We start from the raw sequence: 25,703 nt of genomic DNA, 5'->3' as shown, positions 1-25,703 counted from the left end.
AAAAGCTATATCTTTTTACCATTAAAGATTTCTACAGAATCGAAGCACGTTCCACTGTATAGCTCCACTTTCATATATATGAACTCAAACTGAACGTTCCCGTTTGAATATGTGTATGTGTACGTACAATTGCGACTTCTATAAAAACAAGCAAATATATATAAAGATAAGAAAACTATACAAATAAAATATATTCTTGACGAAGTACAATACTTAATTTCTTTTTTTATAGTAAGATCTTTCACCTCTTATTCTTAGCATGAAAAAGTTACCAGAAAAATATATCTTAAAACGCTATAAATGATCTTATACCTACATGGGATACTTGTCGGGAAATTGGGGTGACGTCAATGTCAGTGTTGAAGCAAGATTTACGTTGAATGTCCCAGAAGCTGAACAATTTGCTGAAAGCAGTTAGTTTTGTATGAAAATACATACATACATACATACATATATATATATATATATATATATATATATATATATATATATATATATATATATATATATATATATATATATATATATATATATATATATATATATATATATATATATATATATATAATCCTATAAATTCGCAACAAATGTCATAAATTGTGCTTTATTCTGTGCAAAAGTGCCCGAAATATTCTGATGCACAATTTACTTAAGTTCTTGAAATATAGGGTTTCTACCACAGAAAGAGGCAGTACATCACCAGCAGTGGAATAAACTAATGCGACATTCCTATCTGGTGGCTATCAGCTAAGAGTCTTCATTATGGGAAAAAGAATTTTGCAGTGATTTTTGTTGACTTTCATTATTTCCACGTGTAGGACTGTTTGATAGATGACTTTCGATATGAACCTTCTAAACAAATTCACAAATATATAAGGATGGCAATCAAATACAGAATAGAGCGCTAGACGTTCAACCGTTTAACCACTTAATCGTATAAAAACACACATTTTTGGTCATTTTTTTCAGGTTAGCTTTATTCATGTACATAAGACGACTGAAACAGACACTGATAATATTTTGTTTATGTTTGACCAGAACACTTTATATCCTTTCGACGTCCAGGCACTTCTAGAGCCGCAAGGCCGCAATGTAATAAACCGGATATAAAAAAACACGCCAACCTTTGTTTATATTACGTTTCAGTACATTTATGAAAAGTTGTAAAAACATTGTAACGTATTTAAGCGCAATTTTTGGTTGTTCTAAAAAACGGTACCTTGATGCGAAATTTTCTCTCTTTTATATTGTTACGTAATACGTAACGTGATGTTTGAATAGATTGAATTTCTTTAGAGTACCTAGCTAAGTGTTTTAAACAAAAGATTCGAGATTTAATTAAAAAAGAAGAAGAAAAGGTAAACATACTTATGATCATGAAGTTTTTGTGGATTTTTTTTTTATTAAACCATGTTTATGCCTGCACTTTATCTAATAAGCATGACGTCCATGTAAGTTTGCAAGAAAAATCAATTGCAAGCCGCAGCACAGTTAAGGCTACAATAAGAAGGCGGGGCCTAATTTATACAGGAAATGCTAATATACTATGACTTCACACAAAAATATATGTTCTTCAAATTACCGCAAAATGAAATGATTTTTAAACTATTGGATAGCTTTAAACTACAGAATACTTATTATTGCATGTATTTTTGTCGTTTGTTAAATCCCACACAGCAATATATAAACAATTCACTGATAGCAATGCATGCACTTGTCAATGTGATGTCATATCGTAAAATTTGACGCAGTTTGTATGCAGTGAGAGGCGGATCAAGTTATATTTTATACAATGAAAAATGTATTTTTTAATGAAATAAAGTATTATTTGCAGATATATAAAAGGCCATTAACTTGAATGCGATGTCTATTTTAAGATTTTATTCATATACTTCCCGTACTTTCCTTAGACAAGCGATACTGTCGTATATTTGTATGCAGATTCATTGAAGGGTAATAGAAGGGTCGTAATAAATCGATATACATGTATTGCAAGGGCATACCCTCAGTGAATTACAACAAGCTTTTACACATAACCTCAAGAGGTTTGAAGATATTTGAAAAGTGCTGCGAACCTGATGAAATTTTGCAAATGGATTAATTATATCTATATTTTATGTACTTGACCAGCTAAATATTCAACATACTGTCTAACAACTGTAATTTTAGCAATAAGATAGTAAAATCTACATAGGTTCGCAGCACTTTTCACAAACTACAAAGAGTGTTAAAAAAATAATACTAAATTAAACTTAGATTTTTAACTTGGTTATGCCCTTGCAATATTGGAATTTATAATTAACCTCAATATTGCAGGTATATTTTGCTAAAATCACGTGACTGCCACATTAAGCGACAAGTCTAAATAAGAAATTTAACCGTCCTCAATATGTAGTTTTTTGAACCATATTACAATTGTCCGATAATAGTAGAGTCCTAAAAAGAATCGCCCATCCTTGTAAAGAATGTATTTTCTATGTAAAAAAAATTCGCTGATACTTTCATTTGGCACCTTAACTGTACCGCATGATTTTTCAAATATGTTTTCTAAAATTCATAAGACGTTATGAATATTAGGATTTTGTGCCTTTTTACATAACCTTCATTAATTTCTAATTTTTTTCCCATCATTTTATAATACCTTACTGAGATATTGTAACGTTTCGCAGCTTAACTTATTAGCCCTACTTTATTCTTCTTGTATGTATATTATATTTCGTTTTTGTTTTTATAAGTTTTAATAAAAGTTTGTTTGCAGGATATTTCCTTAAATAAAATATCATTGATCTGACTCATAAAGGCTTCACAAAGTTATATTCAAAAGTTCAATTGATTTTTTGATTGATTGTTTATTGCTTAACGCCAAGTAGGCAGTATTTTGGCGGGACATTTAATTGAAATTAATTAAAAGTTACTTGGTTGAATGGAGCTAAAATAAAAAAAATAAACATTTACAGATCTAAAGAAGACCAAAGGTAAGCCAAATGAGCAAACTATGTATATTTATTTAACTGAGATATATTTTTACAATTTGTTATAATTCTCTTGCATTCATCTCAGTCGGTAGAGCGCTCGCTCCGTGATAGAGAGGTCGTGAGTTCAAATCTAGGCTGCGACTAACCTAAGTCGATAAAAAATGAGTAGCAACTGTTCCTTTGCCTTGCGCTCGATCGGCACTTAAAAATGAAAGTTACGAGTCCTTCGAATGAGACATTAAAAACCGAGATTCCGTGTTCACGGCAGGTGTTGGCACGATAAAGACCCCCACTGCTCAATGGCTCTGAGTGCCGAGTAAAGGTTAAAATTTGAAGCCCCTCACCATTATGACGTCTCTATATGAGTGAAAAATTCTCCAATGGGACGTAAAACAACATACAATCAATCAATCAATCTTACATTCATCTTTTCCAACGACAACAGTAACTGTAAATCCTGTTTCGTAAGAATTGTCAGTCCCATCGGAATCAAGTTGCAAAAAGAGGCTGTTTCCGGTTGTTGTTGCTGGTGGTTTACTGGAACCACAACTTGAGGATGACGAACAACACACAGAGCTGCCAATGGCGCTAGCACTCGAAGATGTCCCTGAATTATTGAAATGATTGACAATAAGAGAGAACATATCAAGACAACTCAGTTTAAATACATAGATATAAGAATATTTTTTCTTAATTTTATTAGAGTGTAAATTAGTCCTTTTTCATTGTTTTGCAATCTTGAAAGTGGATATTCGATAAGTAGTGTAAGCTCCCCACGGATGGCCATCCTGAAATGGGGGGCATACAATGTACTTATACAACATTTCTCAAGGTCACTCCTATATTCTTGGTTCATGATTCTCAGTAAGGACAAAGCTTGGTATCAGTTCAAATATTGGTTTATTAATTCATCTTACAACAGGAAAGGATAGTATGGTAAACAAAAGTCTATATTGGATACATATAGATATATCAAGTAATATTTGTTATGGTCTGTGGCGTCAACCGTACTTTCAAGGGTAAAAGGGGTAGAAAAGTTGATTTGGAATTTAAAAGCTCTAAATATCAAATATCAGGTGTCCAGTGTGTTGGGAGATAATTGGCAGTTTTTCCTCACCTAGAATTTAGAATTTGGATGCTGCTGCTGCAACTTATCTGCCATAAACTGGCGAGGCGCTTATATTTATAAGTTTCTGAAGTAGTCATGTGACACAAATTAACGAATGAAAAAGCTGTACGGTGACGCTCGACCAATCACAGCATTGTACGGCGCCGTACAAACAGAGATCTGTCAAACAGTGCCAAACAACGTCAAACAAGGCTGCCGTACAATGTGGATTACAGCTACAAAACGGAATTAATATTTACATTTGCAATAATAAATAATATGATATGGATCTGGAGGATGTTTTCATCAACTGTAAGTAAGCATTTCATGTGAATTAAACGTATATTTCATGATAGAAAACTGCAATCGTACAGCAGACGATATTCAAATAGCTCTGTCATAATAAAAATGTGTAACTACTATTAAATCCCCTTTAAAGTAAAACCGCTGATAAATCTTAGTAAAACATCTTCAAACATCAATTTTGTGGATATTCACAAACAATTATAACATCGAATTGCATGAAAAAGTAGAACTTGTTCAAATACGAAACTATGGCTAACACAAATAAGATGTCGGCGGGATGTAAACAACTTCCATGACTCCTGCAATCGTGTGCACTTGTGGCAATGTTAGGCACGTATTTAATTCAAATATAATTTTGAAAAATACAGTAACATGGAAAGGTTTTAAAGGTATGTACTTCAATTCATAGGATGGAGGATTTCCTGTATAAATGAATGCAACAAATATGTCAAATGTGCTATAAATAGACGATACCACGTTCTGTTATTATTCAGATAGCAGTGTAGTTTATGCGTAATGAAGTCCACCCTGATAATAATCCCAATAAATGATAACACATTTCAGTCATATAAAAAAAATAAACTAATTAATTAAATTCTACTCCATGGCCATTACACTTCCCTCACCCAAAACTCTTAATTCTCCTGAATTAAGTACAAAATATTTCTGCATAAAAAAATATAAATTTAAGGCAATATTTTGTACAAGATAACGAACACACAATTAAATTTGTAAGATTAATTATTAATAAACGTTTCTTTTTTTTTAATTCAGTCATTTAATCTAAGTGGAATTCCAGCTTGGTCGATAATACGAATGAAATCATCCCACCGCCTCTTCCGCCGACTGCTGCCAGACTCTAGAAACTCCACCACCTCCTCATCCTCCTCCCCTGTTGAATGCCCTGTAGCTATGTTCCGCAAGTGCTTGTATAGGTAAACTCTGCTTTTGAGATGTGGCGCACTCAACTTCTTGGGAGACAAAGTGGGAGTTCCAGGCAAGGCCATGAAATTGAACTCGTCTAAAAGGCTGGGGCGCTCAATATTACATCCACCCGGCTGGCTTCTTCGTAGCGAGAGGGCCGCAAACTCTAACTCCATCAGCTTTTTGTCAGGGGACATGGACTTAAATCCCTTGGGAGGCCATGGCATGGAGACACTTCCAGATGCTAACACAACTGCTTCCTCCCTATCCCATTGCCTCCTGGCTGGTGGTAGAAGTGGCATACAGCCCCTGGCCAGGAGGGACTGGGCTCTAGTGGCTAGTGGGCCAAGAGTTGGTACAGGAGACAGGGAAGAAGGTTGACAGTCCATGGAAACTGCTAGAACTGGTAGCGGTCCTGATGGAGTAGTTGGAGTGGCTAAAGGGATGGAAGCCAGTGGGGTGGTGGGAGCTGTGGCAAGGATGGAGGTCAAAGGAGTGGCGGAAGCAGATAAAGTCTGGGCCAGTGATGTGACTTGAATACTGTCTAATGGAGGGAGGACTGTGGTTACAGGTGGAGGTAGAGGAAGTTTCACAGGTAACCTGGGGATGGAGGCCTCAACCAACTTCAGCTTCTTCTTGGCCGGCTCTGGATCAATGGTCACATGGGGTGGTGTCCTCTCTACAACCTTGCGGCCAGTGGAAGGGGAAGGTGAAGATTCCAGGTCGGACTCCGCAAAAAGCTCTATCTCCGGTTCCTCAGGCAATTTCGGTTTAACAGCCCTCCACACAGCTTTCAGATAGTCTGGCTCAATGCCAAGGGAGGTGGCAAAGTGAGGAGCCTGTCGCCTCCACTGTCCCTCTTCCAGCTGGGAGAACTGAGCCTCCTGAAGGTCTAGATGTCGTTTCTGGACGGCCATCTTCCTGGTTAGACTAGCTACACTCTTCGGATCAAAGAGGACCTTGTCATCTAGTCCAACTTTGAAGAAGACATCAGCATCTTCAAGCACTGCCTGGATCTCTCCCGGTATTAAGTTGATGGTCAATGGAGTGAAGATGCCAGGGGAAGAAGGGCTGTACACTGCATGCTGGTCAACCGATGGGCCGGAAGGAGCTCTAAAATCTGTAGCTGCACTTTCCCACCCCTCCAGCCATGCACTTCTGGTCTTCCGAACCTTTGGCCCCGCAGAGGAAGCTAAAATTTTCCTGGTCCACTCTAGCAGCAAGGAACGCAACCGAGAGGAGGCCCTGGTGTTGCGGTCAGTTGGTTCCACAAGAAACCGATAGTGCTCTGGATGGTAAGAGAGCCAGAAGCAGTTATTCTCTGACAGGAGCTCATCAGCTGGTACGTTAGCAGAAGCTACGGCATCCTTATGTCTTTTCAAAACATGGATCTTAAGGTCAGCTGCTCTGTTGAAGGTAACCTCCCTGTCGGTGCAAAAGGGGCAGACAACTCGTAAGGCATGGTGGGGGGCTGGGGCCAAATGTTCCTTCAACTTCCTCCTACTGTTGAACTTAAGCCCACATGGTTTGCCATCCACCTCAAGGACACATATGAAGGACATTCTGCAAGGCCAATATACATTTTATAGGAAAGGACTCACAGGGTAAGGTAAATACTTTGTTTCAACTCAAATGTAAATTTTTGCATCTAACTTGTATTTTTAAAGTGAGAACAATTAGTAAAATTAGATTGGTCTAATAGTTTTATCTTGGCTTTCTTAGGCTCATCAAGGAATTTGGCCGGGGTACAAGGGACTGGGGATTGCAGAGGTAATTGTGATTGATGAGTGGAGGATCTAGGATTCTATCAAGGGAAAGATTGGATGCCACCAAAGCTAAGTAAACAACAAGAACAACGATAGCAATTCACTAAAATTTAATTTCAAATATTCAGATGCAGGTAAAACTTAAACCAACAACACTGGTTACACCCTTGAGATGCACTGGCCAGCTACATCTCGGTATCAACCTCTGGTGAGGGCCATAGATTGCACGCATCCGTCACCTCCCTACATCAGAGGTGTGGGCCTTAGATGGTGCACCATCCGTCCCCTCCCATCACCCATGATGTGGGCCATAGACCGCACACATCCGTCACCTCCCTTCACCAGCACCAAAACATGCAAGTAAAAAAAAAAAGTTTTTTTTTTTTTTTTTTTTTTTTAAAAAATATCCCTGCATCTAGTTTTAATCATAGGTATGTATCTGTTTCCAAAATCTGGGGATTTTTTTTTTTAGTGTTCAATTCTCCTCTGCTGATACCATTTCGGTGGATTCCTACCCTTGTAAGGAAGCAATCTGTCTGTATGATAAACTTTTGCTGGCTGTTTTTCTGACCTCTTGACCAGACAGGTGACATCATCAATTTTCTTTGTAATAACGTAAGGTCCTTTCCATTTACAGGTTAGTTTGCTGCAGACGCCAACTTTCTTCGAGGAATCGTACAACCACACTGGCTGACCCTCCTGAAATTTTCTGACCTCGGCTTTTGAATCATAATACTTTTTCTGGTAAACTGAATTTTGTCTTAAATACTTTCTAGCTATTTCATGTGCCCTAACTAAATTTTCTTGTAATTTTAATACATATGCATCTGTGTCTGGAGTGTCACTCTCATCTGTTTCCTTGGGTCTTGGAATAACAGCTTCTAAGGGCATGACTATGTTCCTCCCAAATACCATTTTGTTAGGGGAAACGCCAATACTAGAGTGGACAGCAGCTCTGTAGGCCATCATAACCTGTGGTAAAACCTCATCCCAGTGCCTTTGGTCTTTCAGGCAGTACATAGTTAACATGTTTATGAGAGTTCTATTGAACCGTTCAACTGTACCATTGGCTTGAGGTCGTTGACTTGTAGTGCGGGTTTTCTGTATTCTAAACATGGTAAGCATATCTTTGAATAATTTTGCTTCAAATGAGCGACCTTGGTCTGAGTGAAGTTGAAGAGGAGTTCCATATCTACATATAAATTCATTTACTAGAACTTTGGTTATGGTCTGAGACTCCTGATCAGGTATGGCAAAAGCTTCTGTCCATTTGCTGAAGCAGTCACATATAACAAGTATATATCTGTTTCCTTTTTCAGTAAGAGGGAGAGGACCCAATATGTCCACAGACACACGCTCCATGGGCTCGCCAACCAAATACTGGTGTAAGGGGGCTCTATTTGATGTTTTGGAAGGTTTCTTTGCTGCACAGAGGTCACATTGTGAGCAATATCTTTCTACATCTTCCTTCATTTTGGGCCAATACATAAGGTTTTTTATTTTATCCAAGGTCTTCTCTGCCCCTAAGTGGCCTCCTGTAGGAATGTCATGAAAGTGCTTTAGTACCTGATTTTGTAGTGAAGTAGGAACTATTAACTGGAGTTGACCTAAATCATGATTTTCAGTGAGGAATCTGCGATAAAGCAAGCCATTCTCTACTTCTAGTCTATCCCATAACCTCCATATAGTTTTTAATTTTCCAGAACCAGGGGAGACTTTATTCCAAGCAGGCCGGGAATCATGGGACTCTTTGGCTACCAAAATAGAAGAAATATCCTTATCATCTAGTTGAGCTTGCCTGATAGAATCTACTTGCCAACCATCAAGAACTATGCCACCTTCTGGGGTAATGGTATTCTTTAATGCTTCACTTCTAGTGACGGCACATATTTGTATGTCTGGAGTGGAATGACTGGCCTCATCATCACTGTCAATCTGTGAATTTCTCAGCTCCTGGCGTTCACATGAACGACAAGGCCTACGGGACAAAGCGTCTGCATTGGAGTGTTTTCTCCCAGCTCTATGTGTGATGGTGAGGTCATACGTTTCAATCTCCTGAAGCCATCTAGCTGTTTGCCCAGTAGGATTTTTAAGATTTTTCATCCAGGTTATTGCAGCATTGTCTGTACGTAGAAGTACTTTTTGGCCATATAAATAGGAATGAAATGCTTTAAGGGACATGACGACTGCCAGTAATTCTTTTCTGGTGACACAGTATTGTTGCTCATGTTTATTCATTGCCTTACTCATGTATGCTATAACTTTTTCAGAGCCGTCTTGGACTTGGGAAAGAACACTTCCTACTGCTTTGTCACTGGCATCAGTATCCAATATAAAACCTAGTTCTGGTAAAGGGTAGGCAAGAATTGGAGTATCTGTTAATCTTTGTTTAAGTAGTTCAAATGAAGTTTGGCATTCTGCTGACCATAGGAACTTGGCATTCTTTTCACATAAGGCATGAAGGGGGCGGGCTACCTGGGCAAATCCCTGGACAAATCTCCTGTAATATGAGCATAGCCCCAAGAAACTTCTCATTTCTTTTGCAGATTTTGGAATTGGCCAATCTACAACTGCCTGAACTTTATCGGGATCTGTTGATATGCCAGACTCTGACACTACATGACCTAGAAACTTTATTTCTTTTTGAAAGAAGGTACATTTTGAAGGTTTAAGTTTGAGATTTGCTGACAAAAGACGTTGAAATATGTGCTCAAGCCTTTCAAGATTTTCAGAAAAACTTTGACTTGGGACTATGATGTCATCCATGTAAACGAGACATTCCTGCCACTGTAGTCCTCTCAATACATTTTCCATAAGACGTTCAAAGGTAGATGGGGAGTTGGCTAAGCCGAAAGGCATAACTGTGAACTGGTATAGACCAAGGCTAGTATTAAATGCTGTTTTCTCTTTGTCGTCAGGTGACATAGCAATCTGCCAAAAACCTGAATTGAGATCCATGGAACTAAACCACTTTGAATTTGCAAGGGAGTCTAGACACTCATCTACTCTTGGGAGAGGATATGCATCCTTTATGGTGACGTCATTTAGTTGTCGGTAATCTACACAGAACCTCACCTTGCCATCCTTCTTTACAACTAATACAATGTTTGAAGCCCAAGGACTACTTGAAGGTTCAATAATTCCCCTGTCTATCATTTTCTGTAACTCCTCTTTTTCTATTTCTCTCTTTCCTATGGGGAGTCGTCTACTGGGTTGTCTAATAGGAAGAGCTGTTCCAGTATTTATCTTATGTTGAGCTAAATTAGTGTGTCCAATGTCTTCAGATGATTCAGAGAATACTGTTTTGTATCTGGTCAATAGGTCTTGCAGGGCACCAGTTTGATCATTGTTCAAATGTATTGAGCTTCTTTCCAGTAATTCCCTAAGATGAGAAGGCAAGGTATTTCCGGTATCGGTCATGGGTGTTACAGCTCTAATAGAACTGTCAATTTGCAGATCTGTATAAGACTCACATGTACCCACTTGTTGATTGGCATAAAGTGTAACAGGGTCAGGGCTAGTATTCAGTACATTGAGGGTCAATTTGTCATGTTGTTTATGTAAATCAACAATCCCTGGAATAACATAGGTGTCACAATTCTCTGTATTGGATTCCACTAGTCCCAGTTTTGTTAGGTATTCAGAACCTGGTATTTTGACTGATAATATAGCACCAGTATTCGGTGGTACTGTGGTTGTCTGGCAAACTAGGACTCTGCATGTATGGTTCTCTTTCTTACCAATCCAACATTGTATCTCATCTTGCTGGAAGGAGTGTAGCACTGAACGCTTGTAATCTATTTTCTGTACAAAATTTAGGAGAAAATCTTGGCCCAGGATGCCATCTTGACTGATGTCACATACAATGAATTTTTGTTTGTAAGTCTTTTTGCCTAAAAGTAATGACAGACACAAAGAACCATAGGTGTTTATTTTGTTCCCATTAACATTTGCAATATGGAGGTCTGTTGGTTCACTTGCACAAGCTGAATTCAGCTTATCATAGAAATTCTTGGAAATGAGGGATGCTGTAGATCCACTATCAATCAGAAAATTTATTTCACAACCATGGACTGTTGCGCAAGTATAAAATCCATTGTCCCATTGACTACCCACTTCCCCAATATGGCCTCCTCTTGTATCGAAGTCAAAAGTAGGCCACCCTGTTTCCGCTGGCTGTGGGCCTATTGAGTCAGCGGTTTCTCGTTTCCCTGTGTCTTTTGGTTTTGGCTTGGAGCAGTGGTTTGGTTAAATTTTTGCTGATATTGGTTATGGTATGCTTGGAATCTGTGAGGGCAAGCTCTCATAAAGTGACTTGGTGAATTGCATATAAAGCAGTTTTTGTGTGTTGGGAAGGGTCTATGGTTCTTATTGGAGCTATGTTCCAGGCGATCTAATCTTGTAATAAGGTTCTGAAGGGTAGAATTAATTTCATTGTTTCCTTCTTTTTCAGGCTTCTGCTCACCAAAAGACCGTTTTGCTCTCGCGTTAGACTCAACTGCACGAACATTCAACTTGCGCTTTTCGGAACTGTCACCAAGAATGGACTCGTACCTTTCGATAACATCAACTGCTTCGCCCACCGTCTGACAATCTTTGTCAATGCACCGACACTTCATTTCAAGGGAGATAACTTTATATAACTGATTGAGAGCTAATGCTTCCTGAGCTAAGGCATCTAAATTATGGTAGGCTCTTTGTGCCATCTGCCGGATGTCATCACCCAATTCTGCTATGGACTCGCCTGGGAGGCGTCGCCTCATCTCAAGTTTAGAAAGCCATCTGTTCTGATTTCTAGTACTACCAAACCTCTGATTCAGTTTGTGAACAAGAGACTGAAAGGATTCTTTATCATCAGGGGATAAACTCATATAATAAGTTCTAGCTTGATCGCGAAGACTTGCAGCAAGGAAAAGTAACTTAGTGCGGTCAGACCATTGGCCTAATTCAGCACAATCTTGAAAATGAGAGATGTACTCATCCCAATCATCTTTACCATTAAAGGACTCTGGCTTTACAACCACATGGGCATCGGGGGACTGTCTAAACACATCAACCAATCTATCATATTGCATTCTGGGAGGAAAATTTTCAGGATATGGTACAAATCTATCTCTATTGGGAAGTTCTGGTTCAACATTGGGAATTGGGGTGTGGCTAGGTCTCTCTGGACGTTTAGGAGAGGGGGAAGAGTCAAAGAACTGGTCACCTTGACCTAACTCATTATCATCAACACGGAAGTGCACTTCAGGGTCTGGAGATGGAGCCGTTGCCATCTTACTAATATTTAATTAAAATGTGAAACCATAAATATTAAATTAACAAGTATATTATATACAGGTAATACCAACACACTGGACAGCTGAGCGGTTACTTAACAGTGAATGGGTTTGTATCACTGGATGCCTTAGAAAAATAGGCATCCCACTTCTGACACCAAAAATTGTAAGCTCCCCACGGATGGCCATCCTGAAATGGGGGGCATACAATGTACTTATACAACATTTCTCAAGGTCACTCCTATATTCTTGGTTCATGATTCTCAGTAAGGACAAAGCTTGGTATCAGTTCAAATATTGGTTTATTAATTCATCTTACAACAGGAAAGGATAGTATGGTAAACAAAAGTCTATATTGGATACATATAGATATATCAAGTAATATTTGTTATGGTCTGTGGCGTCAACCGTACTTTCAAGGGTAAAAGGGGTAGAAAAGTTGATTTGGAATTTAAAAGCTCTAAATATCAAATATCAGGTGTCCAGTGTGTTGGGAGATAATTGGCAGTTTTTCCTCACCTAGAATTTAGAATTTGGATGCTGCTGCTGCAACTTATCTGCCATAAACTGGCGAGGCGCTTATATTTATAAGTTTCTGAAGTAGTCATGTGACACAAATTAACGAATGAAAAAGCTGTACGGTGACGCTCGACCAATCACAGCATTGTACGGCGCCGTACAAACAGAGATCTGTCAAACAGTGCCAAACAACGTCAAACAAGGCTGCCGTACAATGTGGATTACAGCTACAAAACGGAATTAATATTTACATTTGCAATAATAAATAATATGATATGGATCTGGAGGATGTTTTCATCAACTGTAAGTAAGCATTTCATGTGAATTAAACGTATATTTCATGATAGAAAACTGCAATCGTACAGCAGACGATATTCAAATAGCTCTGTCATAATAAAAATGTGTAACTACTATTAAATCCCCTTTAAAGTAAAACCGCTGATAAATCTTAGTAAAACATCTTCAAACATCAATTTTGTGGATATTCACAAACAATTATAACATCGAATTGCATGAAAAAGTAGAACTTGTTCAAATACGAAACTATGGCTAACACAAATAAGATGTCGGCGGGATGTAAACAACTTCCATGACTCCTGCAATCGTGTGCACTTGTGGCAATGTTAGGCACGTATTTAATTCAAATATAATTTTGAAAAATACAGTAACATGGAAAGGTTTTAAAGGTATGTACTTCAATTCATAGGATGGAGGATTTCCTGTATAAATGAATGCAACAAATATGTCAAATGTGCTATAAATAGACGATACCACGTTCTGTTATTATTCAGATAGCAGTGTAGTTTATGCGTAATGAAGTCCACCCTGATAATAATCCCAATAAATGATAACACATTTCAGTCATATAAAAAAAATAAACTAATTAATTAAATTCTACTCCATGGCCATTACAGTAGCATAAAAATCACTCTATCTGGACTATTGGCTCCAGCATATCGCTAGCAAAGGCATTTGGACATGCATGATATATATAGCGTTGCCTAAGCGCTTTGTTTGCAATCGTGTTTAAAGAGTCAACACTATAGTGTATTTGGAAGTGCATGAAAATTGATACATGTACCATACACAAATATTTTTTCATCATTTTGTTAAGTGATTAATGCTATATTCGTTTTATCTGAATTTGTTACTGTTGATTATCAAATCATAAAGTTGAAATAGAGAAGAACTTATGTGATATAAAAAAGTACATATATTATATAAGATTTTCAAGCATTAACCATTTCGTTTAAGACTCAACAATAAATGTTACAATGTAATTTAGGCAACATTAAATTCCGACCTCGGGGCATATAGTATTTATAAAAGAATTCACTATGTTAATTATTTTATTTGGGGGTGCTTTTTGTTTTAAGTTGGATTATAATTGAATCAAGTCAAGGAAAATTTAAACCAAAATAATTTTTTTTCTGTTATCTTTGTGTCCCGTGTATTATCCGTTAAATAAACCTTTTTGTGTGATTCAGTAAACATACCGGCAAGTCATGGTAATACCAATTTATTCAAAGTTCATAATTCTTATTTGCATGGTACATGAATCCCTTTTGAAGAACACATACACTAATATCAAATCTGAAGTACATGTAATATGCGACTAAATATTTCATTCTATTAGTAGAAAATATGTCTAACCGTCATGAAACTTTAAAGTATCTCCACAATCAACATAAATACTGGTGACTTCAAATGTTATTCTTGAACTAGCATCAGTGGCTTGAAATAACCATTTGCACGTCGTTGTTCTGCAAAATATGGACAGAAGTAGAATTACATACCGGCTATTTTATTTCTTACAGACATTTAATTTCTTGTAGAGCTTTCTGTATGCAGTTGATTTTCTGTAGAAAAATACGAATTCAAGACGATTGAAAGGTTTTGTCCAAATTATTGATTTATTTTAACTTGTACTCAATAATACATGTAGGCCAGAAAAGATTATATTCTATAAAACAAGAATAAAAATTGACACCCTCCCCCATAATTATTTCCCCTAGCATTAACATTTCTAAGCAATAGAACATATATCTGCAACGTTATTCTTTACTTTTGAGTTTTAAAGATATATTCAAGTTTAAAGCCGTTTCTGTACATTCATTTTCAACAAAATAAAACATTTGGAAGTTAAGTGTATGAAAAAATTTGAGTGTAGTGTAAAAGCAGGAATAATAACACTTCACTTTTTTAATGATTTTTCCACAAAGACCCCCGCCCAAAAAGGGGGAAAACGCAAAAATGTGAACCCTCCCAAAATATGCACGCATTTAATCCTTATTAATTTTCAGCTAGTATTTTTTTTATCTTGAGTTTGCAGATGACAAGATTATGGCTTTTAAATACAAAATAAAGAAGGCTGGTATTTTATAATTACCTTGGATACAGACCGGTTGCAGGATATTTGTAGGTTTTATACGGATCTGTTGAAGGGTTTAAATTTATGGTAGACACGGATGATGTGCATGTTAATGTATCTGAAAAACCAAAACCCCAAAAATGCATTAAAAAGTCGAATTAAACAAACATAGATGGTCCATTTATTTCAAGAAAAATTTAAGGGACATTTTTCAGAAAAAAAGTTCCTCTGTCCCCAAAATGTTACTAGCATTAACTTAATATATGGGTCATTCTGTCCTTGAAACAGGTTAAAGAAATATGATGACATTTAAACATCAGAAGTACAATAAAAACTAGAATCTTGTTCAACTCTCTCTCTCTCTCTCTCTCTCTCAAAATCACACCAAAACCAACAATCTTAATTTTATTTTGAAATACATCTAAGCATGTTTACAGCAAACATATGATTAAATAAATCCATGCCTTACTGGATATATCTTTTACCCGTACCAGAGGTTTTGTTCTTGATATATAGCCCAAAATACACAATGAATCAAATCTGCTGTCTCTTGCAATTTGTATAACCAATTTTTTTCCTCTTTTTTACCACCTTTTCTATTAAATATGCTATTCCATTTGTCCGATAAGTAAATGGTGATAATATTTTTCAGTTAGCCTACATTTGTCCAATGTTTTGTTAAGATCAGAAGAGAAGGAAAAGCTTATTGGAAATTGCAATTATTGCAGTTACAATGGTACAGCCAAATCGAATCATTAAACGTACGAATTACTATTTTTCAGCAACTTTAAATGGGGACTTAGGACTAAATGAAAGAAGTAATTTATAAAGTATAATGATTTCAGCACAAAATGTACATAGTAATCCGGACCAACTTACGATCGTGATTGAAGCTTAAGATTTTTCATTTAATGCATAGCCCCCTAAAAGAATTCAGTAGAATTAAAATGTTTCCAAGCGTCTAATTCTCTCTCTCTATCTCTCTCTCTCTCTCTCTCTCTCTCTCTCTCTCTCTCTCTCTCTCTCTCTCGACTATTTGAGCTTCTGAAGCAGGATAATACCTGAACGCTTTGACGATATTTATACCGCTAGCTTTTGTGTTGTTTCTTATGCTTTATTTTGCAATCTTTAGCTATTAAATAATAAGAATTCTGTATTTAACTTGCACAACATATATTACAGGAATGTATGTTAAGTCTAGATTATTCTAGAATTCTCCATTACTAGATTTTATTACTTTCATGAATCAAAGCTAAACTCACCAGAGAGTGAAGGCTGAAACATTGAAATAAATATCAGTAATGGTAGAGCTGTTCCATGTCGATCTGCCATATGGTATTAACATCCACACAACCTCTGGAGTACTTTCTATTATTACGTCATTCTAAATAAAAGAAAGCTTGGCAAATATCATGATGGAGATAAACAAATCCTTAATAAGTGGAATATTCATGCATTCATCAATGCATGTAACATAGTCATGGATATAACAATGACATACGTCAGTAACATCCATATTGTCATCTTACACATGTATTACACTTGACATTGTGTGTGTGTTTGTGTGTAAGTCTGTAAGTATTCCGAAGCCTTTAAGGTGCGTCCAAAACGTCTAATGATCTTAATTTACGCCTGTCTAGGGTAACAAAATCTTTCTTTTGAATGAATGTTTTAGAAAAGGGTTGTCTCTTACTGTGGTATAAAAAATTGTACTATTATGAGAGTGGGGAGGGGGTTGTGAAATAAATGGAAAAGGTGAAGATAACGAACTGACACGGGGTCGTTTCAGCGAATACTTCTTATTACCTGTTTTGAAACTATTATTATCATCATTATCATCATCATAAATACTATTAATTATATATAAAAGAGATTGTTTTTCTATGTACATGTATGTATGTATGTAAATCTTGGTAAAGGTTGTATGGCTATTCATATTTTTTAAAAAAAAATTTAGGACTATCTAAGTTATTGAAACTTGGGTCCAATCCCATTGTCATAGTGTCAATAAAATGTGATTAAAACCAAGGAACTGTGAACAATCTCAGAATTTTGTAAACAATATGAAATGTCAAAAGAGCAAAAAAAAAAAAAAAACAAGAACCTCTGGAAAGCACAGGAGATGGAATCCAAAAAGAAAAAAGAAAAGAAAGAAAGAAAAAATCCAAGCCAATTAGACGACACAATGCAGTCAAAATTGAAATATAATTATAAAAGTTCTGTGCCTGTAAAGAAACCTTAAAATTTAAAATGAGTGACACGACAAAAAATACCCTTCTTTATTGTAGCTGTTAATCAAAAGAAAACAGCAAAATGTTTAAAGTTTTTATTTCTTACATTGAGAATAACAAAAAGCATGTGCATGCCATAATTTGAACATTATTGAACCTGAACACTTTATTTTTTTCACCTGTGTGAAAGCTTTCCTGCTTATTCCAAAACCGCCAAAAAATAAATGAAGAGGTATATCCACAAAATTGAAATAAGCTGTACCCTTGTTGTTAAAGATATTATTTCATTTTACTTAAAAAAAATTCATTTCCATTTAAGACTCGCACTTTTGTAGAGTAAGTCTTCTTTTATTTTATATTTCTTCGTAAAACACCCATGTAAAGGAAATAATTACTACGTGTCAAAATTTCACGGTGAGGGCGTTAACAGCTAAATCTATTGAATGTCATTGTACATAGGGAAATAATATTTAAAGTGTTTTTTTTCTCAAACCACTTTCATCAGTCTTATCAAAATAGGGCGATACAAGGCTTTTTGAAGACATTTTCAAACTAAAATATCAGACTGAATTTAAATCGTTTTACAGAAAGAACTCAGAGCCCTAAGAAAGAAGAAATATTTTATATACAGTACTGTACATCTTTACTTCAAGAATAAAAGTATTTATTACATTTTCAACAGTGAAATACTGTGATTTATTCATTGAATAAAAGTGATATTCTCTCTCAGTGTGAAAGGATACCAAAAATGATATTCTCTCACAGTGTGAAAGGATATGAAAGTAAGTAAAAAAAATAATTTCTGGCCTGTCATAAGATAGAGATAGTAACTTGATAGAGCTAAAACTGCAAATTTCTTCCTAAATATGTTGCTAAAATCCATGCTGTGTGATTTTTCAATTTGACACACAACTTCTAAGCTATGACGTCTCAACCGCTCAACTATGACGTCAGGCCTAAGACACTGTGTAAAGAAAAGACAGAGGCAAAGGGAAAATCAAAGAAAATGTAATAAACAGAAAATTCAATGTTTTGTAGATGAACATGGAATTTATTTCACTCGTATGACAGGTTTTTTTTTTTATATATATATATTTTCACTCGAGCTTCGCACTCGTGAAAATATAAAAAAATCCTGTCCCACTCGTGAAATAAATTCCATATTCATCTACAAAACATTGAATATCCTCTATATATTTATCCTCGTCTGTTGTATTTCTTCAATTTTCTTACACATTGTGCTTTAAAAACTAAGTGTGATATCACATTTGCCCTTCACCGGCATACGGTGACGTCTGTATATGAGTGAAAAATCCTCGAACAGGACGTTTAACAACATACAATCAATCAGTCAATCAATCAATCAATCAATCAATCAATCTCCACAATTAGTATACGTAATTTACTGACACTGGATAATGTTTGTGAAATATATTATCAAAATCCGAAGGCTGTTTAAAACTTAAGAGAGAGAGAGAGAGAGAGAGAGAGAGAGAGAGAGAGAGTTATGGAAGACATAACCTGTTCTGACCAATCGCATCAAAATAAGGATTAGATATGAGACAATGATTGAACGTCAAAGGTATTACGTGAAAAAACTTAGAAATCCAAAGCTTTGTTACATGTACTCGTAATTAATTATTTGTCTTGGCTAACAAATTAAAATACTTAACTTATTTAGTGATTTAAGAAGTCCGTGTTTGCTCTGCTCCCAATTTCTGCTGTTCCAATGATTTTTTTAAACTTGATTACTGTTCGTTATTTTCACATGTCATTCTATTTAAACTTTCAAAACTTATCAAAAAGTAAATCATCATCTACAGTTTTATGCTGATAAAGCGTGAGTTTTTGGATTGTTTCTATTCTTTAACAAAGATTTTAGAAAAACTACATCAACGAGAGTTTTCCACATTCAATGTAATTACATGTAAAAGTTTGATCCACTGAATACGTTCTTTCTTCATACAAACCCAGAATACATTCTGAAGATATTTATATTTGATTTTAAATCTTTGTTTTACCTTAGTTTTTAAATCGAATTATTGTGGAAATAGCAGAATTTGGCTTTAATCAGTAATCTGCCCTCAATGCCAAATAATTAATATTTTGCCGGTAATTTTTTAAGTTCCTCTTTTGAATAGAATAATAAATTATATCTCTACAAATGAAAACTTACCTTGAAGTTTATCTCAAGCCATCGGCCATTATTTTTCACTTTTTTTCTCAAGGCCTCAATATAAGTTAAATCGATTGAGTGTCAGGTATGAGTGGAGGCATATTTAAAAAATCGGTTCCTCTTGAGGAGGTTAATTACTGGGTAAGGTGCGATTTATGACAATTTCCTACTTCTTATCAAACAAAGTGACATTTAACAAGTTTGCACGATGTAAGATGTGTATTTTGCTAAACAAATATCATTATTCTAGACGTCACCCCAGTTAGCGTGTATGCTCGGCCAGTGTCAAATTCTGTGCTGATTTTGTAAAATGATATTTAGCTCTTATTTAATGATCTCTATCTTTCTACACGAATATCAGTGAATATTAAATGTTTAAATATTTTCCTAAATTTTTCAAGATTTATAAACTTCTATAAAAGTAAATGATCAAACATAAAAAAAATAACGTGTATCCTTCTCCCAAAGAAAAGTAATCTCTTCTGTGACTTAAAAATAATTATTACATGGAGAAGAATAGATTCCTTAAATTTGCTGTCAAACATAAAATAACTGATTAAATAGACTGGTATTGCCTGTCTCTATCGTGCGAAAAAGTCGATATATCGTGCATATCAGACAGGCAAGGCCAGACTAATGGTTGAATAAAATTGAGGTGACATGCAAATTGTGAGGAATTGTATATCAAAATGAAGTCTAACAAAAATACAGCCCTTCAGATGGCTTCATTTTTGTTGTGATTGTATTTTGCAGTATATAGGGTATATACAATGATTTGTAGTGAGATAACGGGTAGCGTCATAATGTCAACTGGCTATCACATGTCCTGGGTACTAAGTTTGTTTTAGAAAATCAGTTTTAACTTTTTCTGTACGATAGGAGTAAGCCTTATGCGTTTTAATTAGTTAATTTGCATAGAAACGTTTATACTTAGCTTTAACTCACTTGCGAAGGTTAAAAATGTGTAAAGTTTAAAGACGAACAGACAGAAAGACAGACGGGTATAACACAACTCGTGATCAGAAAACCTAACTTTGAGATCGTTAGCTACATTAAAAAGAAGTTATTAATCTTATTAAAGGAGGATTTTCGGCTTTGTTAAAATGTGCACATGACTTTGCGATGACACTATTCATATCATATTTCACAACTACAATAAATCAATTTTTCTCAATGATTTTCTTTTGTTATTGTGAATACTACCTTCTAAATACAGTAGGCATGTACATGTAAATTGCTTTCGTACTGTAGTAAATGGAAGTCTTACATGCATAAGGAAACATTTCCCTTCCCAAATTTGCCTCCATGGAAAGAAACCCTTCAAATTTATTGCTTTGAAAGGAAGTTATTTCAGTGTATGATGTTGTGTCTTTTATATTTTTATTTTTTGCTTAACGAAGACAGGCGAAATCTATTTAAATTTTTTTAAGTACATTGTACAAAAATGTTTATAACAAACGTTTTGAATTGAACTATTTCCATCATAGAATTTCCTTCTATACAAAATTCATACGGAACGTTGCAAGCCTATCAAGTGAAATCATAACAAACAATTCCTTCTTAATTTAATTAGAATTGTATAAGTTATTATTTTATATCAGTATTTGACATCTAGTCCACTACATGTATCTGTATTGATAATTGAATTTAAAAGAATTAAAGAATCTTACAAACACATTAATATTTTAACGAATGCATTTTCTAATAAATGTACAAAACTCAAGAAAACCAAAAAATAAATAAATCAATTAATCAATTAAAAAAGTTAATGCTACAATAAAGTCATCTAAAGAATATATCATTCTTGTTTTGGATAAGCTGTTGGTGGAATAATATAAAAAGAAATCTCATCGAACAACATAGTCAAAAATTAGTTTATATGACGTCCTAATTAATATGTTTATTGACAGAGTTAACTTTACATATTCTCTCTATTCTCCTAATTAATATGTTTATTGACAGAGTTAGCTTTACATATTCTCTCTATTCTCCTAATTAATATGTTTTTTTGACAGAGTTAGCTTTACATATTCTCTCTATTCTCCTAATTAATATGTTTTTTGACAGAGTTAGCTTTACATATTCTCTCTATTCTCCTAATTAAAAAAGTTTTATTGACAGACTTAGCTTTACATATTCTCTCTATTCTCCTAATTAATATGTTTTTTGACAGAGTTAGCTTTACATATTCTCTCTATTCTCCTACTCAGCTATGTTAAGGAAGTTAATGGAAAATGCGATCTTAGTACATTCTTTACAGGTATTATTTTTAAAAATCTGTGTGACAAAGTAACTTTAAACATGTAGGAAAGGTAATATAGATATCCATAATGGATAGGTTTGTGGCTTACTCAGTACCAGTTACATGGCATGTATCAGCTGTGTGTCACGTGACTGGTATAAAAATAGAATTGTTAACTGAATGTAAAAAATGAGGCTAGTGCAAGGGCATACGCATGTTTTTGGAGAAAAAATTGATACATATTAAGAGAGATTTACATTGACTTCCCGAAAATTGCTGGGAGCTACTTTGAGCTGTTTCGGAAATATTCGTAATTTTGCCGAAAACGCGTATAATAGCTCAAAATTTCCACTTCGCTTAAATTCTGTCATGAATAAAAATAATGTTATGCCGACTGGAATCAGCTCCCAGCACTTTTCAAAATATACATGATATAAGCAATTGATATTCCATATTTCAGCTCAAACAGTCTAGTCTATGCCCTTGCACTTTTGAGGTTAATCAGGTATACACTTATCGTGTAAGCGATATTCTTTACATTCTCGGACTTTGTGCAGCTCCATAGCACTAGAGATAAATTAATAATCTACATTATAGTTTTAAATAAATGATTTCCCTTTAATTTTATTGATTAGATTTAAACATTGGCAATAGTTTAATATTTATTTAAGCATTTTTGTAATTATTAAACCAATGGATCCACTCCTCTGGATCACTTGTACTGCGTCAAGTCAAGGCTAGTGACGTCATTTTTGACACAAGATTTGCTTCTAATAACTCGGCAGTATTGCTATCAAATGTTATGATTTTACAAGCTTTTATAAATAATTGAAAAAGTAAATGAATGCAAGTTGTTATTTACGCATCATCATGTTGTTAAATATATTTTTGTTGCTTGTTAAATTTTTAATGACGTCACAATGAAACATCCCATACGGCGTATCACAGATGTGAACTCATGCCTTCCTTAACGTAGCTGAGTAATTAATATGTTTTTTTGACAGAGTTAGCTTTACATATTCTCTCTATTCTCCTAATTAATATGTTTATTGACAGAGTTAGCTTTACATATTCTCTCTATTCTCCTAATTAATATGTTTTTACATATTCTCTCTATTCTCCTAATTAATATGTTTTTTTTGACAGAGTTAGCTTTACATATTCTCTCTATTCTCCTAATTAATATGTTTTTTGACAGAGTTAGCTTTATATATTCTCTCTATTCTCCTAATTAATATGTTTTTTGACAGAGTTAGCTTTACATATTCTCTCTATTCTCCTAATTAATATGTTTTTTGACAGAGTTAGCTTTACATATTCTCTCTATTCTCCTAATTAATATGTTTATTGACAGAGTTAGCTTTACATATTCTCTCTATTCTCCTAATTAATATGTTTTTGACAGAGTTAGCTTTACATATTCTCTCTATTCTCCTAATTAATATGTTTATTGACAGAGTTAGCTTTACATATTCTCTCTATTCTCCTAGTGAATATGTTTTTGACAGAGTTAGCTTTACATATTCTCTCTATTCTCCTAATTAATATGTTTTTGACAGAGTTAGCTTTACATATTCTCTCTACTCTCCTAATTAGTATGTTTTTGACAGAGTTAGCTTTACATATTCTCGCTATTCTCCTAATTAATATGTTTATTGACAGAGTTAGCTTTACATATTCTCGCTATTCTCCTAATGAATATGTTTTTGACAGAGTTAGCTTTACATATTCTCTCTATTCTTCTAATTAATATGTTTTTGACAGAGTTAGCTTTACATATTCTCTCTATTCTCCTAATTAATATATTTTTGACAGAGTTAGCTTTACATATTCTCTCTATTCTCCTAATTAATATGTTTTTGACAGAGATAGCTTTACATATTCTCTCTATTCTCCTAATTAATATGTTTTTGACAGAGTTAGCTTTACATATTCTCTCTATTCTCCTAATTAATATGTTTTTGACAGAGTTAGCTTTACATATTCTCTCTATTCTCCTAATTAATATGTTTATTGACAGAGTTAGCTTAACATATTCTCTCTATTCTCCTAATTAATATGTTTTTGACAGAGTTAGCTTTACATATTCTCTCTATTCTCCTAATTAATATGTTTATTGACAGAGTTAGCTTTACATATTCTCTCTATTCTCCTAAATATTATGTTTTTGACAGAGTTAGCTTTACATATTCTCTCTATTCTCCTAATTAATATGTTTTATTGACAGAGTTAGCTTTACATATTCTCGCTATTCTCCTAATTAATATGTTTATTGACAGAGTTAGCTTTACATATTCTCGCTATTCTCCTAATTAATATGTTTTTGACAGAGTTAGCTTTACATATTCTCGCTATTCTCCTAATTAATATGTTTTTGACAGAGTTAGCTTTACATATTCTCGCTATTCTCCTAATTAATATGTTTATTGACAGAGTTAGCTTTACATATTCTCTCTATTCTCCTAATGAATATGTTTTTGACAGAGTTAGCTTTACATATTCTCTCTATTCTCCTAATTAATATGTTTTATTGACAGAGTTAGCTTTACACATTCTCGCTATTCTCCTAATTAATATGTTTATTGACAGAGTTAGCTTTACATATTCTCGCTATTCTCCTAATTAATATGTTTTTGACAGAGTTAGCTTTACATATTCTCGCTATTCTCCTAATTAATATGTTTTTGACAGAGTTAGCTTAACATATTCTCTCTATTCTCCTAATTAATATGTTTATTGACAGAGTTAATTTTACATACTCGCTCTATACTCTGTTATCCAGCAACCTCAATGTAAGACATATGAAATGTGTAGATAATGAACAAAAAAGAAGCTCAAATGTCTATTGAAACAATATAAATTAGGAGAAGAGCAAACACGGACCTCTAAAAACATCAAAACTACATCATTACTAATAAGAAATAAAATTGTAAAGAAAACTTACAACTGCGTGTTACTCTCTTTTGATTTTTCCCGTATGATATGTTATGTACTACTGAAAATTTCTGTACTAAATTTAGAATTGAGTAAGTAACAAGGTAAGATATTCTAATTTAATCAATATCTGTTTGTATGTATGAGACATACCTATAACAAGCTTTTTGTATGTATGAGGCATATTTAAATAAGCTATCTGTATGATATTCGATTTAGGTTTTGACTTAATCAAGCACAATTCTTACGTACGACTACATGCAAGCATACAAAATACATGTTAATTAGAATCGGGTGAATAATTTTATGCCATAAATTCCTTAACAAAAATAAAATAAGTAAAATTTTACAATTAATATCCACTTTAACAGTACCAGATGTCAGAGATCATATCTACGTAATAAGTGCTCACTCATTGAAAACGCATCGTTAAATGACCGTCATCTAGTTCATTCAAACGTATAGAGTTGAATTTTAAAGCGGCTAAATAATGTTATTGTGTTTCGGTGATAAAATTACTGTACAATATTGAGGAAAATACATTGGCACATTTGTTTGTATGATGCATATTCTTATACAATGCAAAGTTATTAATCAATATCTGCATTTACTTTTGACATATATATGTATCAATCATCTGCTTTTTTTTAATTATTTATAAATGTATGATCACATTGTTATTTTTTCACAGAGATATGACAAGACACTAGCAGAGATATTCTTGCATAAAACATTTAGCCAACATTGCCAAAAACTTTTTTGAAAGACTGTGAATCTTTGCACGTTACATGAAAATTGCTATTATAATCACAAGCTGAATCATAAAAAATAATAAGCTCATTTGTTACACACTTAAGGTAACAAACAAAATA

The 25,703-nt window shown here is 34.4% G+C and overlaps 1 protein-coding gene across 24 annotated transcripts in view; it reads right to left on the bottom strand.

Annotated features, from left to right (window-relative positions):
* The window catches only part of LOC133202240 (cubilin-like), a 54,532-nt gene that overhangs the window by 15,493 nt on the left and 13,336 nt on the right, over positions 1 to 25,703 (bottom strand). For all 24 annotated transcript variants that reach the window (XM_061338016.1, XM_061338015.1, XM_061338019.1 and 21 more), the window contains exons 2-7: positions 16,511 to 16,632; positions 15,267 to 15,366; positions 14,531 to 14,640; positions 3,397 to 3,582; positions 317 to 404; positions 20 to 138 (exon numbers count right to left, since the gene is read on the bottom strand). In XM_061338016.1, the coding sequence (XP_061194000.1) occupies positions 20 to 138; positions 317 to 404; positions 3,397 to 3,582; positions 14,531 to 14,640; positions 15,267 to 15,366; positions 16,511 to 16,580 (673 nt within the window). In that variant the 5' untranslated portion in view covers positions 16,581 to 16,632. The remainder of the gene's footprint in view (positions 1 to 19; positions 139 to 316; positions 405 to 3,396; positions 3,583 to 14,530; positions 14,641 to 15,266; positions 15,367 to 16,510; positions 16,633 to 25,703) is intronic.

This window comes from Saccostrea echinata, unplaced genomic scaffold, assembly GCF_033153115.1.
Source record: "Saccostrea echinata isolate AGI-Se365-2 ecotype Australia unplaced genomic scaffold, CSIRO_AGI_Sech_v1 ptg000046l, whole genome shotgun sequence".
NCBI classification, from domain to species: domain Eukaryota; kingdom Metazoa; phylum Mollusca; class Bivalvia; order Ostreida; family Ostreidae; genus Saccostrea; species Saccostrea echinata.
Note: the sequence above shows the minus strand (reverse complement) of the source record. Positions and strands in the feature narration are given on the sequence as shown.